The following is a 13,588-nucleotide window of genomic DNA, read 5'->3' on the forward strand; positions in this document are numbered from 1 at the left end:
ACAGATTAAATATGTAATTTAGTTTAGAGCCATACTCTAAGCTACTGAGAACTTTATAGCCTAGATCAGAGATTGTAAAACATTGTCAAGAAGTAGACCAATCATTGTTACATATATGACTTACTGTACCAAGTAAAATATACTAGTCTTCAGTGGTACATTATGGACAGTTCTACTAATAATCTTAGAAATGCTAGTCAGGGGCCAGAGAGGTGGTGCAAGCAGTAAGGCGTCTGCCTTGCGTGTGCTAACCTAGGACGGACTGCAGTTTCATTCCCTGGCGTCTCATATGGTCCCCCAAGTGAGGAGCGATTTCTGAGTGCATAGCAGGAGTAACCCCTGCGCATCACCAGGTGTGGCCAAAAAAACAAAAACAAAAGAAATGCTAATCAATTGACATAGTTTCTTAGAGGATTAAAATTCTAAAGTACTTTGTGGGAAAAAATTCAAATTATAATGTTTGAATTTTGATATTTTGATTTTTTTTTGGGTTTTTTTTGTATTTTTACTGCTGTTTTTCTAAATAGTAATCTAGATGTGAATGTATTCAGTAAATCAGAATACACATTTTATACCTGATAGAATAATTTTATACAGTTTTAAGCTTTGTTTTGTTTTTGCATGTTTCAGTATATGGCTTGCTCCAAGGTAAATTTGGGTCCAGAAGAAATTAGAAGAACTACCCTAGCTTTAGTGATGGGAGCCCTAGAAAGTCCCAACCCTCTTTTGAGATGCGCAGCAGCAGAGGCATGGGCTAGATTAGCTCAAGTGGTTGATGATGGAGTTTTTACATCTGCATTAGCTCAAGTTAGCTTTGACAAGTAAGTAAAATTTTTATTAAATACTCAAGACTATATGTCAAAACTGGATAGAACTTATTGATTTACTGAAATTAAGTTAAGACCATTCTTAAAATCAGTTAAGAATAAAGCTGGTAAATATTTTCAAAAAATTGTTAATAAAATTTAAAATAAATGACTTCCTCTGGCCTGAGTGATAGCACAGCGGTAGGGCATTTGCCTTGCACGCTGCTAACCCGGACAGACCTGGGTTCGATCCCTGCCATCCCATATGGTCCCCAGTGCCTGCCAGGATCAATTTCTGAGCACTACCGGGTGTGGCTCCCCCCAAAAAAAGGTAGGGGGGAGCCTCCTACTCAACCTGCTCGAACATAAAACAGCTCTGTTGCCTCCTCACTAAGTAGTGTATTCTGTTAATTTCAGTTCACAAGTTGGCTTATCCTAAACTTTATTACATATTCATTAGATGGTATAATCTTTATCAAACTTCTTAAAGGATAAATAGCAGAAGGGGGACTGGAAAGATAGTACAGCAGGCTGGGCATTTACCTTGCACATGGCTTGTTTGGGTTAGATCACCATAAACTGAACACTGCCAGAAGTGATCCCTGAACACAGAGCCAGGAGTAATCCCTGATCCACGTATACATATGGGCCAAAAAATTTTCTTTCAAAAGGAAATATTAGGGGCTGGAGCGGTGGCACAAGCAGTGCAGGCACTAGCCTAGGACAGACTGTGATTTAATCCCCCAGTGTCCCCAAGCCAGAGCTATTTCTGAGTGCATAGCCAGGAGTAACCCCTGAACTCCACCATATGTGGCCCAAAAGTTTTTAAAAAATGTAAACATGGTGGGGCCAAAGGAGCACATAGGGTGCTTGCCTTGTACATGGTCAAATTGGGTTCAATTTTGGCACCCCGTTTAGTTCCCTGAACCCTACTAGGAGTGATTCCTTAGAACAGAGCCAGTACTAAGCTCTGAGTATCCCCAAGTGTGGCCTAACTACTTTTCCTAACTTCACAAATAAAAAAGGTAAACAGGGCCAGAGTGATAGCACAGTGGTAGAGCACTTACCTTGCATGTGACTGACCCAGGACGGACCTAGGTGATCCCTGGCGTCCCATATGTTCCCCCAAGCCGGGAGCAGTTTCTGAGCTGATAGCCAGGAGTAAACCCTGAGCATTACCAGGTTGGCACAAAACAACAACAAAACAACAAAAGGTAAACAGCAGTAATGTACTCACCAGTATCATATGGATGTGCATTTGTCTTGCAAGTTGTAAACCTTGACTTTCAGAGCACACACATTGTTAGTAAGTGTAAACAAATTTTATAAAGAGAAAGTGCTCCATTTCTACAATGAGTGGATGGTGAGTCATAATTACAAATGGGAATAATGAATTCCCATTCTGGATCTGTTTCTGAAACTGTAGTGTATATGGGTTGGAATCTCTTATTACATGAAGCAGCTCTCAAAAGCTTAAGATGGGAATTTGAGCCCAAAGATAGTACAGAACTTCCGGTGCTTGCCTTACATACAGCTCATCCTGGTGTGAGGTCTAGTACCACATATGGCCCTTCCTCCCCACCAAACACTACCGGGATGATCCTTGAGCACAGAATCTGGAATCAGCCCTGAGCATAGCTGGGTAGATCCTAGAAAAAAGAATTAATGAAAATTTTTAAATGGAAATATTTAATAAATTAGATGAGTCTGAAAATTCACTGGCAGAATTATGAAGCAGTGCCACATACTGAGGACGGTGCATGAGATAGCAAACCAAATCAATGATAGCAGCAAAGAATTTTTAGATATAGATGGTTAAACTTTTAAAGTCAGTACTTCAAAACACTAGTAAATTTTTTCAACTGTAATATTTTGGCTTATAACAGGTTATGGGTTAATATTTTTCAGATTAGAAAAATGTTGCTAAACTATCATGATGTATCTCAGTGTGAATGATTTAACTTTTAATATATATCCATGAGTATTCTATGAACCCGTCTTGTATCAAAGACTTGAAAATAACACCACAGTTTAAAAAAATTTTTACCTAATGGTTGCACCTCTTTTCTTTGCAAAAAAATTTTGGGGTGTAAAATATGTGACAATTTTGTGGTGAATATGGTGGCACTGCTCTTTGTGTCTAGGGGATGTTTCAAAGGAAGTAAACACATGCAGTTTCCAGTATCAAACAGGGTAAACAAAATGAAAGGAAGTGCCTTAGCTGTGCTTTCTCTCTAACCCCAGTTCTCAGTTTTGTTGGCAGCATCTCAGGGTTTATTTCCATCAAGCACTCTTTATTCCTTTATTTTGTTTTCTTCTCTATGTATGAGCCAGATTGTCTGCTATTTATCTTTTTTCTTTAGAATGTTTTCTTTTCAAGATACTTTTTGTTTAAAGAAAAACAATATGTATATTGCTAAATTTTTTTTACTTCACATAAAAATTTTCCAGATTGTCAAAAAAAAACAAAAAAACAAAAAAAAAATTTTCCAGATTGAGAAACGTATATTAGTTTTTCAGTTGTTTGTTTGTATTTCCATAATTACAGACTCAGATCAGCAAGGGATGTGGTTACCAGAACAGGACACTCTTTGGCTTTGGGTTCCCTGCATAGGTATTTAGGAGGATTTAGTTCTTCTCAACATTTGAATTCTTGTATTGGAATCCTTCATACTTTGTCTCAGGACAGTACTTCTCCTGATGTGCAGGTAAGTACCTTATGAAACTGTCTTAGAAATTTATGATGTAATCATATATCTTAGGTTTTTATTGACCACTAGTAATTTGAAATAATTTCCTTCAAAATGAATCTCAAACCTTTGATAATCTTAATAGTTCTTTTCCCAGAAGAGATGGTACAGGGATCATACTCGGCCTCATAGAGTTAAGGTATATATACTCTACCATTGAGTTCCATCCATGGCAGGGCATGAGACCATATACAGTGCGAAGGATCAAGCCAGGTCTAGTCACATGCAAGCCAAGCACCTTAACTCCTTTACTATCTTTCCAATCTACCTGGAAGGTTTCATATATATTATTGGTAAGAGATAAAACATTTAGTTTAGGGGGCTGGAGAGATAGCATGGAGGTAGGGTGTTCCCCTTGCATGCAGAAGGACGATGGTTTGAGTCCTGGCATCCTATATGGTCCTCTGAGCCTGCCAGGAGCAATTTCTGAGCGTAGAACCAGGAGTAACCCCTGAGGTGTGACCCAAAAAATAAAAACAAAAACACGTTTTTAGTTTAGAAGCCAGCCAGAGAAATAATATTGGAATTAAGACACATGCTTTGCATATACCTAACCCCAGCTAGATAATGTCACTTCTTGGTCCTAGATCACTCACTACCAGATGTGGCCCTGGTGATCCCTAAGCACTGGGTGTTGCCTAAGTAGTATGGTATCCTCAGGGCCTAGTATTGAAATAGTGGTCCCAGATTTGCTAATCGCATGAGAAATCGTCAACAGTATAAGTCACAGAACCTCAATCAGTTTTTTTAACAAGACCCTGCCATGTAACTATTTCTGTTTCCATTTTCTCTAATAGTGAAGTTGACTCACATAAAAGCTGCCACGACATAAATAAAAATATTAATTTCTTCCCCCAAAAAATCACCAGTTATGTCCCTGGGTCCCCACCCCGATAGCCACTTGGAAACTCCATGCAAACCCTCTAAAAATTTTTCTTTTTCCTGAAGAAGGGAGAACTTTTTACATCTTTTATAGAAAGTTGAAACATACATTTAAAAGTAGAGAGTACTATAAGGAACTTACTAGACTCATCTTCCTGTTTCAATGGCTTTCAGCCTGTTACTCGTCCTTATTTTATTTAAAGCAGAACTGACAATAAATAAAGGTTCAGATTGTAAAGGTCCAAACAGTTTTGTCATGTAGTCTCTTTCAACTGTTTTGATTCCTCTACAAGCAAGAAAGTGAATTATAAACAATATATAAATTATGACAGTCTTGATAAAAAAAAAAAAACTATAGGGCACCAGAGTCATTGTACAGAAGGTAGGGTACTTGTCTTGCACTCAGCCAACTCAGGTTTGATTCCCAACATTTCATATGATCCTTCAAAACCCTCCAGGAGTGATTCCTGAGCACAACTAGGTGTGGTGACCCAAAAAACAAAAAATAAAATAATAAAATTTTATTTATAGTGAACAGGTAGCAGGCCAATTATACCTTAAAGTATTTCATTCCTGTTTATGATGTAAATACATTTATATGAAATTTGGAAATAGGGGCCGAAGCAATAGCACAGCGGTAGGACATTTGCCTTGTACGCAGCAACCCAGGGCCAACCTAGATTCTATATCCCAAGCCTGCCAGGAGTGATTTCTGAATAACTTGTGGGCACTGTCGGGTGTGGCCCAACACCCTCCCCCCCCAAAAAAAACTGGAAATAATATTGTTTCTACATATTAAAGTACATCTCTATGAATAGATTGTACAAAGTAAATACTGTAACCAACACCTGGATTAGGAAGCATCGTTATCAATCATACATACTCATGTTCTCTTCTCCCTTCCCAGTATCCTTTTTTGTTGTTGTTGTTGTTGTTTTTTGGGCTACACCCCGTGATGCTTAGGGTTTACACCTGGCTATGCGCTCAGAAATCGCTTCTGACTTGAGCGTCCATATGGGACGCTGGGGGATTGAATCACGGTCCGTCCTAGCTTAGCACGTGCAAGACAAACACCCTACTGCTGCGCCACTGCTCCGGCCCACCCCCAGTATCCTCTTTTACAAAAACATACGTTAGTTTTTCCTACTTTCAGATTATAAGTGAGTTTATGAGGTCTGTACCCTTTATTTCTGATTTTTTTAATATTATGTTTGAGATTGATCTAGTTTACTGCATGTTTAAATATTTATAAATTACACATTTTAATTTCCTGTATAAGTTTAATTTTCTGAATTTTTAGGTTTTGCTAATTATAATTAGTTCAAGCCTATAGCTAAATTTTATTATTATTATTTTTAAATTCTTAGTGCTGAGATTTATCTAAGAACATCATCCCCAAATTAAATGTTTGTTTCTGAGTTGTTTTTAGTGAGTATTTTTAAAGTTTTCTTAAACTCCTAAACTCCATTTTTCCAAATTAGTAATAGCAAATATCCACTTTACTGCTTCTTTGAGCAAAAAAGAAATTTTACATGTTTTTATGTTTCCTTTTTTTTTTTTTTTTTTTTTTTTTGGTTTTTGGTTTGGGGATCACTCCTAGTGGTTCTCCCGTTACTCCTGGCTTTTGCATTCAGAAATCGCACCTGGCTGGCACAGGGACCATATGGGATGCTGGATTCAAACCACCACCTGTCCTGGCTAAGCTGTGTGCAAGGCGAACGTCCTAGCGCTGTGCTATCTCTCCGTCCCATGTTTTTATGTCTCTCTTTTTTTATTTTTTTATTTTTTTTTGTTTTTTGGGTCACACCCTGCAGCACTCAGGGATTACTCCTGGCTCTATGCTCAAAAATCGCTCCTGGCAGGCTCGGGGGACCATATGGGATGCCAGGATTCGAACCACCGTCCTTCTGCATGCAAGGCAAATGCCTTACCTCCATGCTATCTCCGGCCCCGTTTTTATGTTTCTTAATGCTGCTGATATATTTTCTTTATGTAAGCATCATAATTTACAAGACAGTTAATGTTTATGAGTACAGTGTTGTTACACCTCACCCATGAGAGTATGTTATAACATTTTAAACTATTTTTCCTCTGCTTTCACAGACATGGGCACTGCATTCTCTGTCACTAATAATTGATGCTACTGGCCAACATGTGCATGTGGAACCTACCCTGTCTCTCATTATAATGTTGTTGTTAAATGTGCCTCCTACTCATGGTGAAGTTCACCAAAGTCTTGGTCGATGTTTGAATGCCCTTATTACTACCTTAGGTCCAGAGCTGCAAGGTACGCACAGCTGCTTTTGTGGTATTTTATATTAAAAGATATACTTTAAAAAGGTTTATTCTCTTACGTTAAAAGATACAAAATACAGTTCCTCTTACTGATTGAAATACAATTGAAATGAGATTTAACAAAAAATTTCTCTTAGTATATAAGCACATTGTAGAGAATAATATAGAAAGATTTTGACTCCTTGATGAGGGAAAATAATATAGAAATTTTTCTGTATTTAGAAAATTAGTGAAAGCTCTGTCTCTCCTTAGTTGATGACCTGGGGAAATCTTAATGCACCTGAGCTTTGATTTTCTCTTTTTGACCAAGAGAGAAAAGTTGAAAAACAAATCTCCTTACTTGGCACATAGCAGTAGGTACACATACTTTATTTGGGGGGAGGGTTGTGTTTGTGTATATGTGTGTGTGTATTTGTTGGTGACTTTTTTGTGGGGAGCCCACACCCATTGGTGCTCAGGGGTTAATGCTGGCAGGCTCAGGGGACCACATGGGATACTGGGGATCAAACCTGGGTTTGTCCCAGGTCTGTCCTGGGTCAGTAGCTTGTAGGGCAAACACCCTCCGCTATGGTATCGCTCCTACCCCACATATTTCATTTTGTTCATTTTTTCTTTTTCTTTTTCTTTTTTTTTTGGTTTTTGGGCCATACCCAAAACCCTTTTGACGCTCAGGGGTTACTCCTGGCTATGCGCTCAGAAATTGCTCCTGGCTTGGGGGGACCATATGGGACGCCGGGGGATTGGACACCTTAACTCTAGCGCCACCTTCCGGCCCCCATTTTTTATTTTTCTTACCTTGAAAAGACAAGTCAGGGGCCGAATCGATAGCGCAGGGATAGGGAATTTGCCTTGTTTGTGGTTGATGCAGGATGGACCGCAGTTCGATCCCCTGGCATCACATAAGGTCCCCCAAGCCAGGATCGATTTCTGAGCACATAGCCAGGAGTACCCTCTGAGCATCACTGGGTGTGGGCCAAAAAAAAAAAAAAAAAAAAGTAAAGAAAAGTCAGATAAGGCCAGACAGTGTTTGTGTGCAGAAGTGTTGGGTTTGATCCCCAGCAACCCAGATGGTCTCCCGCAGCAGAGAGAGTATGGCTGAGTATGGCCCCAAAACAAAACAAAACAAAAAAAAGGAAAGATAAGATAGGTGCTTTATTGAGCAATTTTGCCTATGTCCTAAAAATGTCTCTTTTATAATGATAGGCATGAAGTGGGATAATTGAAAGAAGTCTTATCTCTTAAGAAATAAATAACTGTGAGGGGCAAGGGGAGAAGAAATAAATAACTGGGGCAGGAGAGATAGCACAGCAGTTAAAGCATTTATTTGCCTTGCATGCAGCCGACCTGAATTGGACCTGGGTGATTTCTGGCATCCCATATGGTCCCCCGAGCTTGCCAAGTGTGAATTCTGAGCACAGAGCCAGGAGTAACCCCTGAGCATCACTGGGTGTGGCCCCAAAACCAATCAATTAATAAAATAAACTGCTTTAAAAAAAAAAAAAGAAAGAACTAAAAATAGATATTCTAGGACAAGGGAGATAACTCAAAGAGCAGGAGTTCATACTTTGCTAGAGTCCTGGGTTCAATTTCCAGCACTGCATTAGTCTCTTAACTACCGTATTTTCCGACATATAAGACGACTTTTGAAACAAAAAAAAGTCAACCGAAAATTGGGGTCATCTTATACGCCGAGTATATCCCAAAAAATGTTCCAATATGCTGCCAAACGAAAATTGTCTGAATATTGCCACAAAATGAATTTTCCAACTCGATCCTGCACCAGTCACTGCAAGCATGCTTGGACCGCCTCTCTAACTCAGCCAATCCAAGCAGGCTTTTATATATATATATAATTTTTTATTTTTAATTATGAGAACAATGATGCAGAGGACAAGGTAAAGTTACAGTGAAAGAACTATCACCCATAAACAGAGTTCTCAGAAGAAATCCCCTTGCTGACGCCTAAATATTGAACTTACAGTCAAAAAAACATTAAGAAAAATAAGGCAGAACCCATGTACAATTACTTTGTCCACAAGTCCCCAGATTGTAGTACATTATAACATTTCTTAGCAGTACACAAAGCAACCTAAAGCCATGAGATTTATGTGACTCCTTAACTTTGAAGGCGTAGTATTTTTATATATTCATGCACATACATATTAGTTTAAGTTAACATCAAAAGTTTAAGAGTTTTTTAAGGGTTAGTCAAAAGGGCACAGTAAAAACGGTGTTAGATTGGCAAATATTGTTTGCATAGGCCCACCAAAATATGGGGGTCATAGAAAGGAATAGCTTTGGTCTAAATACAAGGAGACCACTACCCCTGAAGTTTCCTGGCATAAGACAACTCTAGGCTCCAGGCAAACTAGTTTATTCAATCCAAGTCATTGTCTGTAGTGCCAATACAATTTTATTTTTCACACAGTCCTATTGTTGGCATCAGGTTTCTGTATTAAAGATCCTGGAATCTGCACATCCTACATTGAAGTCAGGCTGGTGTGAAGTATCCTCTAGTTTCACCTCACAATTAAAGGGCAATACAGCAAGCCCTGTCCAGTAAGCAGGTCATTGTTCTTGTTAAGTCTTCTCAGTGTTAAGGGAAGTCTCTTTTGGGTAGATCAATGTCAGAACAGCTGTAGGGTCTTCCCTGGTAGAGGATTGCCTCCAGGTGATGTTTTCGACAACCTTGGATGTTTTGTAGTTGTCTTCTCTAGATCAGGGGTGAATGGAGAATGCCCATTCTTCTGAGGCCTGTGCCAGGTCTTTATGTCAATGTTCAGGGTGTAAGGTCCCATTGCACTACAAGATTTGTGTGTTCCCATCTCTATTAGATAAGAACTTATTGGTATGTATAGTATTTTCCCATTTTAGTGTGCCTAAGCAAACAAGAAATAAAGCCACATGGCGTTATCAGAGTATATGGGGGTGTAAGAACACATCCAACAATACCCATGACTTGGTTCAAACATAAGCATTAAACTGAGGGATTCTTTCACACCAAACTCCATATTGAGCAGTTCACAAAGAGAAGATAAAAAAGGGGGGGGGGGATCGTCACTGTATAAGAAAATATTCAGCAAAAGTTATAGCCATCAAAGAAAACACCCATAAAATGTTGAAAAGACATACGTGTCCTTTTTATGCCTTTTGGAGTAGTTGGGTGGGTGTTAACTCCAGGGCACCACTTTGGTCTGTGACTTAGGACTCTACAGTACTTAAGTTAGAAAGGGTAAATGAGGAGTAATGATGATAGGAAGTTTAAGAGAAAAATGATCTTTTGTAAGGGTGTGCAAAAGGGCAGAGTACAAAATGGACATTCTGCATACATAAAAACATAATTCAATGATAGTGAGTAATGGACATTCTGCATACATAAAAACATAATTCAATGATAGTGAGTACTATTAATGTATCTTGTGCACGCGGGGGGGGGGGGGCTAGCCCCCCACGCGATTTTGAAAATATAGACTGGAAAGAGATTACCAGTGAGTTCAATAAGCTGGGAGGCCAGAAGTTCAGAGCCCCACCCAGACCCTCCCTAAGGAGCCGAATGGATAATGGGGGAAAGCCTAGGGTACCTTCAAGCTCCGCCAAGGGGCCCAACTCACCGGCTTGCCCAGGCATGTGGCCCGGGGAAGCCCTGGAGATCTGGAGCAAGGCGGCAGAGGGGTGCTGGAGTCACCCAAGTCCCGAACGCCCCCTAGGCCTCGTTAAGAAGGCCTCCGGCATGGCGGAGGCCTGACGAACCCCATGCCCAAGCAGGCTTTTTATCCATGCAAATTATACAGTGTTCTGTACCCGAATCTACACTGTAAAAAGCCTGCTCAGATTAGCCAGAGTTGTGATTGGCTCACTGTGGAAGATAGTTGCAGCACAGGAACATTCTGTCTTATACAGCAAATATAGGCCTAAACCTATGTTGTAACTGCAAAATTAGGGGGTCATCTTATATGCCAGAAAATACGGTACCATCAATTGTGACCCCCCCTCAACCCCAGAAAAAAATATGATTTAGTCAAATGCAAAGTTTATAACTTTGATATATAAAATAAATATTTAACAAATTTTAATAGGGATAACTATTTTTTATTTCATTTTTTGTGAAAATAGGGAACACTAGCAAAGAAACTTGTGTTCTTTTTTGATTAATGATCTATATTGCCACAGCCTTTCAAATTAATAGTACTAACATTATAAACATCTGTCACTTAGACTATTTCTGCTCCATAGTTCCTTAAGTTTAACATAGGTAGTAGTTAAAATCTGTTATAAAATGCTAGAAGAATATTTTATGGGGACCACATCTGAAAGGGAATAGGTCCCTTCTGGCAGTGATTAGAAGGCCACATGACACCAGGAATTGAACCCAGGGCCTCACATATGTACATTAGCTGTACCTCTTGACCCTTATCCATGTACAAACATGTTAATTTTTATAGACCAATTATGAAAAAGCTTTGTTGTTTTTTTTTCACGTTAGGCAATAGTACTTCGATTTCTTCTTTAAGAACTTCCTGTTTATTGGGTTGTGCAGTAATGCAAGATAACCCAGACTGTCTTGTTCAAGCTCAAGCCATCTACTGCCTTCAGCAGCTTCATATGTTTGCTCCAAGATATGTCAACTTATCTAGCCTGGTCAGATGCCTCTGTGTAAGTAAAATATTATAAATAATTCCTCTATTACTTTATTGGAAACAAATTTAGGTATTACTTAGATTGTATATAGTGGATATTTCCCACAGTCTTAGTCTTAGGGACATGGGTAACAACTTTTATGTAATCACATCTGTTTTTTAATAGCCATTAATTGAGAATATTGTCTAAAACACTTTAGATGTTTGTTTGTATATGTGTGTGTGTTTACTGTGCTGGGGATCACACCCAGGTCCCCATACATGCAAAGCATGCACTCTCTGGGCTACATTCCTGACCTTCATTTCATTGGTTGTATCTTAAGCCTATCAGTTACTCATTTCTATCCCATTAATATTAAACTTTTAACATTAAGATTAATCACTAATCTATAAACATGTATTTGGTGATTAAATATCCTATATTCTATAAACTGTAGGATATGAAAAAATTATCTGGTAACAACTTTTGTTTTTTATTTTCCAAATTATGAAATGTAAAGTTCTTTCTAACCCAGATGGGAAAACATTTTTTCATAATGAGATAGCAATTCATGCTTCAATATGGGTTCTGATGATAGATCTAATGAATATAGAAAGATAAATACAAATAAAATTTCTGATGAGGTAGTTCATAATTATCCATGATCCTTAGATTTACTTTGATATTTATCACCATTTTTTAAATCTAAACTTACCTCAGAAATTTAGTTAACATTTGGAATTAAAGTTTTATACGGCTGCTTTTAACTTCTGCTATCCTTGCAGTGTCATAGCACACTCTCTTTAGCAACATGACAATTGGAATCACTGCATTTGTTATTGTAAGCCACACTCTAGTGGTACTGAGAGCTACTCGAATACTTTCCTTCACTCTGGAAGTGAACCCAAGACTGCAGAATACAAAACATGCTCCAGCCCTGATTCATCTCTCCAGGAAAAATCATTTCTTTAAACAAACTTGGTTTGTGTTAAATGGTTCATGGTTAAAACAAAATATGCAGCATTTTCAGTAGAAAGCTAATCATTATTAAAATGTCTTCAGAAATTTTGAGAACCAGTAAGGTCAAATAATTTGCCCAAGTTAACAATCTAGGTAATAGTGTTTCTCAGTGTAGAGTCAGGTTTTGAACTCAGTTCTCAGTTCTCATTTTACTATTTCTTACTATCCTTTTTTTAGTTTTGAATAAAAAATAACTTGGGTTGGATTGATAGTACAGCAGATAGGGGTATTTGTTTTGAATACAGCTGAGCTGAGTTCAATCCCCAGCACCCTAAATGATCCCTAAATTCACCAGGAGTGACTCCTGAGTGCAGGGCACAGCCAAAAGTAACCCCTGAGCATCACTGGGTGTGACCCAAAAATCAAAAAGATAAATATAACCAGGAGTAAGCCCTACTGAGTATGGCTAACTTGCCCTCCTTCAAAGAAATGGAAATTTGAATATAAATTACATTAATTATTATATTGATTTTGATAGTTCAATTATTTAAACCTCTTTGGAAAATGATCTCTAACTAAAATTTCCATTATGAAGCTTAGTTCTTTTTGTTTCTATTTGGGTTAAATACTACACAAAAAATATCACTTACTGGGAAAAGATTTACTTTCACCACAAACTTTTTCAGGATAATCAATCGTTTTTTGGTTTTTTTTTTTTTTTTTTTGTGGTTTTTTTTTTTTTTGTGGTTTTTGGGTCACACCTGGCAGTGCTCAGGGGTTATTCCTGGCTCCATGCTCAGAAATTGCTCCTGGCAGGCACGGGGGACCATATGGGACGCTGGGATTCGAACGGATGACCTCCTGCATGAAAGGCAAATGCCTTACCTCCATGCTATCTCTCCAGCCCCCTTTTTTTGGTTTTTGATTTTTGGGCCACACCCGGCGATGCTCAGGAGTTACTCCTGGCTGTCTGCTCAGAAATAGCTCCTGGCAGGCACGGGAGACCATATGGAACACCAGGATTTGAACCAACCACCTTTGGTCCTGGTTCAGCTGCTTGCAAGGCAAACACTGCTGTGCTATCTCTCTGGGCCCACAATCATTCTTTATATTTAAGGAATTATTGCCAAAATCAGTTACTGGAAAATACTTATATTCATGCAAGTTGATTTCACTTTATTACCCAATAAATAAGTGATAATGCCATTCTTCTTTTAGAAGTAGAAATGTTTCATTAGGGGCTGGAGAGGTGGCGCTAGAGGTAAGGTGTCTGCCTTG

General features: G+C 38.6%; 1 protein-coding gene across 1 annotated transcript in view; it reads left to right on the forward strand.

The window, feature by feature from the left end:
• The window catches only part of HEATR5A (HEAT repeat containing 5A), a 106,628-nt gene that overhangs the window by 41,095 nt on the left and 51,945 nt on the right, over window positions 1–13,588 (forward strand). The window contains exons 17-20 of the mRNA XM_049766942.1: window positions 631–821; window positions 3,355–3,514; window positions 6,542–6,725; window positions 11,217–11,386. Coding sequence (XP_049622899.1) covers window positions 631–821; window positions 3,355–3,514; window positions 6,542–6,725; window positions 11,217–11,386 — 705 coding nt within the window. The remainder of the gene's footprint in view (window positions 1–630; window positions 822–3,354; window positions 3,515–6,541; window positions 6,726–11,216; window positions 11,387–13,588) is intronic.

The sequence above is a fragment of the Suncus etruscus genome, chromosome 2, assembly GCF_024139225.1.
Source record: "Suncus etruscus isolate mSunEtr1 chromosome 2, mSunEtr1.pri.cur, whole genome shotgun sequence".
Taxonomy (NCBI): Eukaryota; Metazoa; Chordata; class Mammalia; order Eulipotyphla; family Soricidae; genus Suncus; species Suncus etruscus.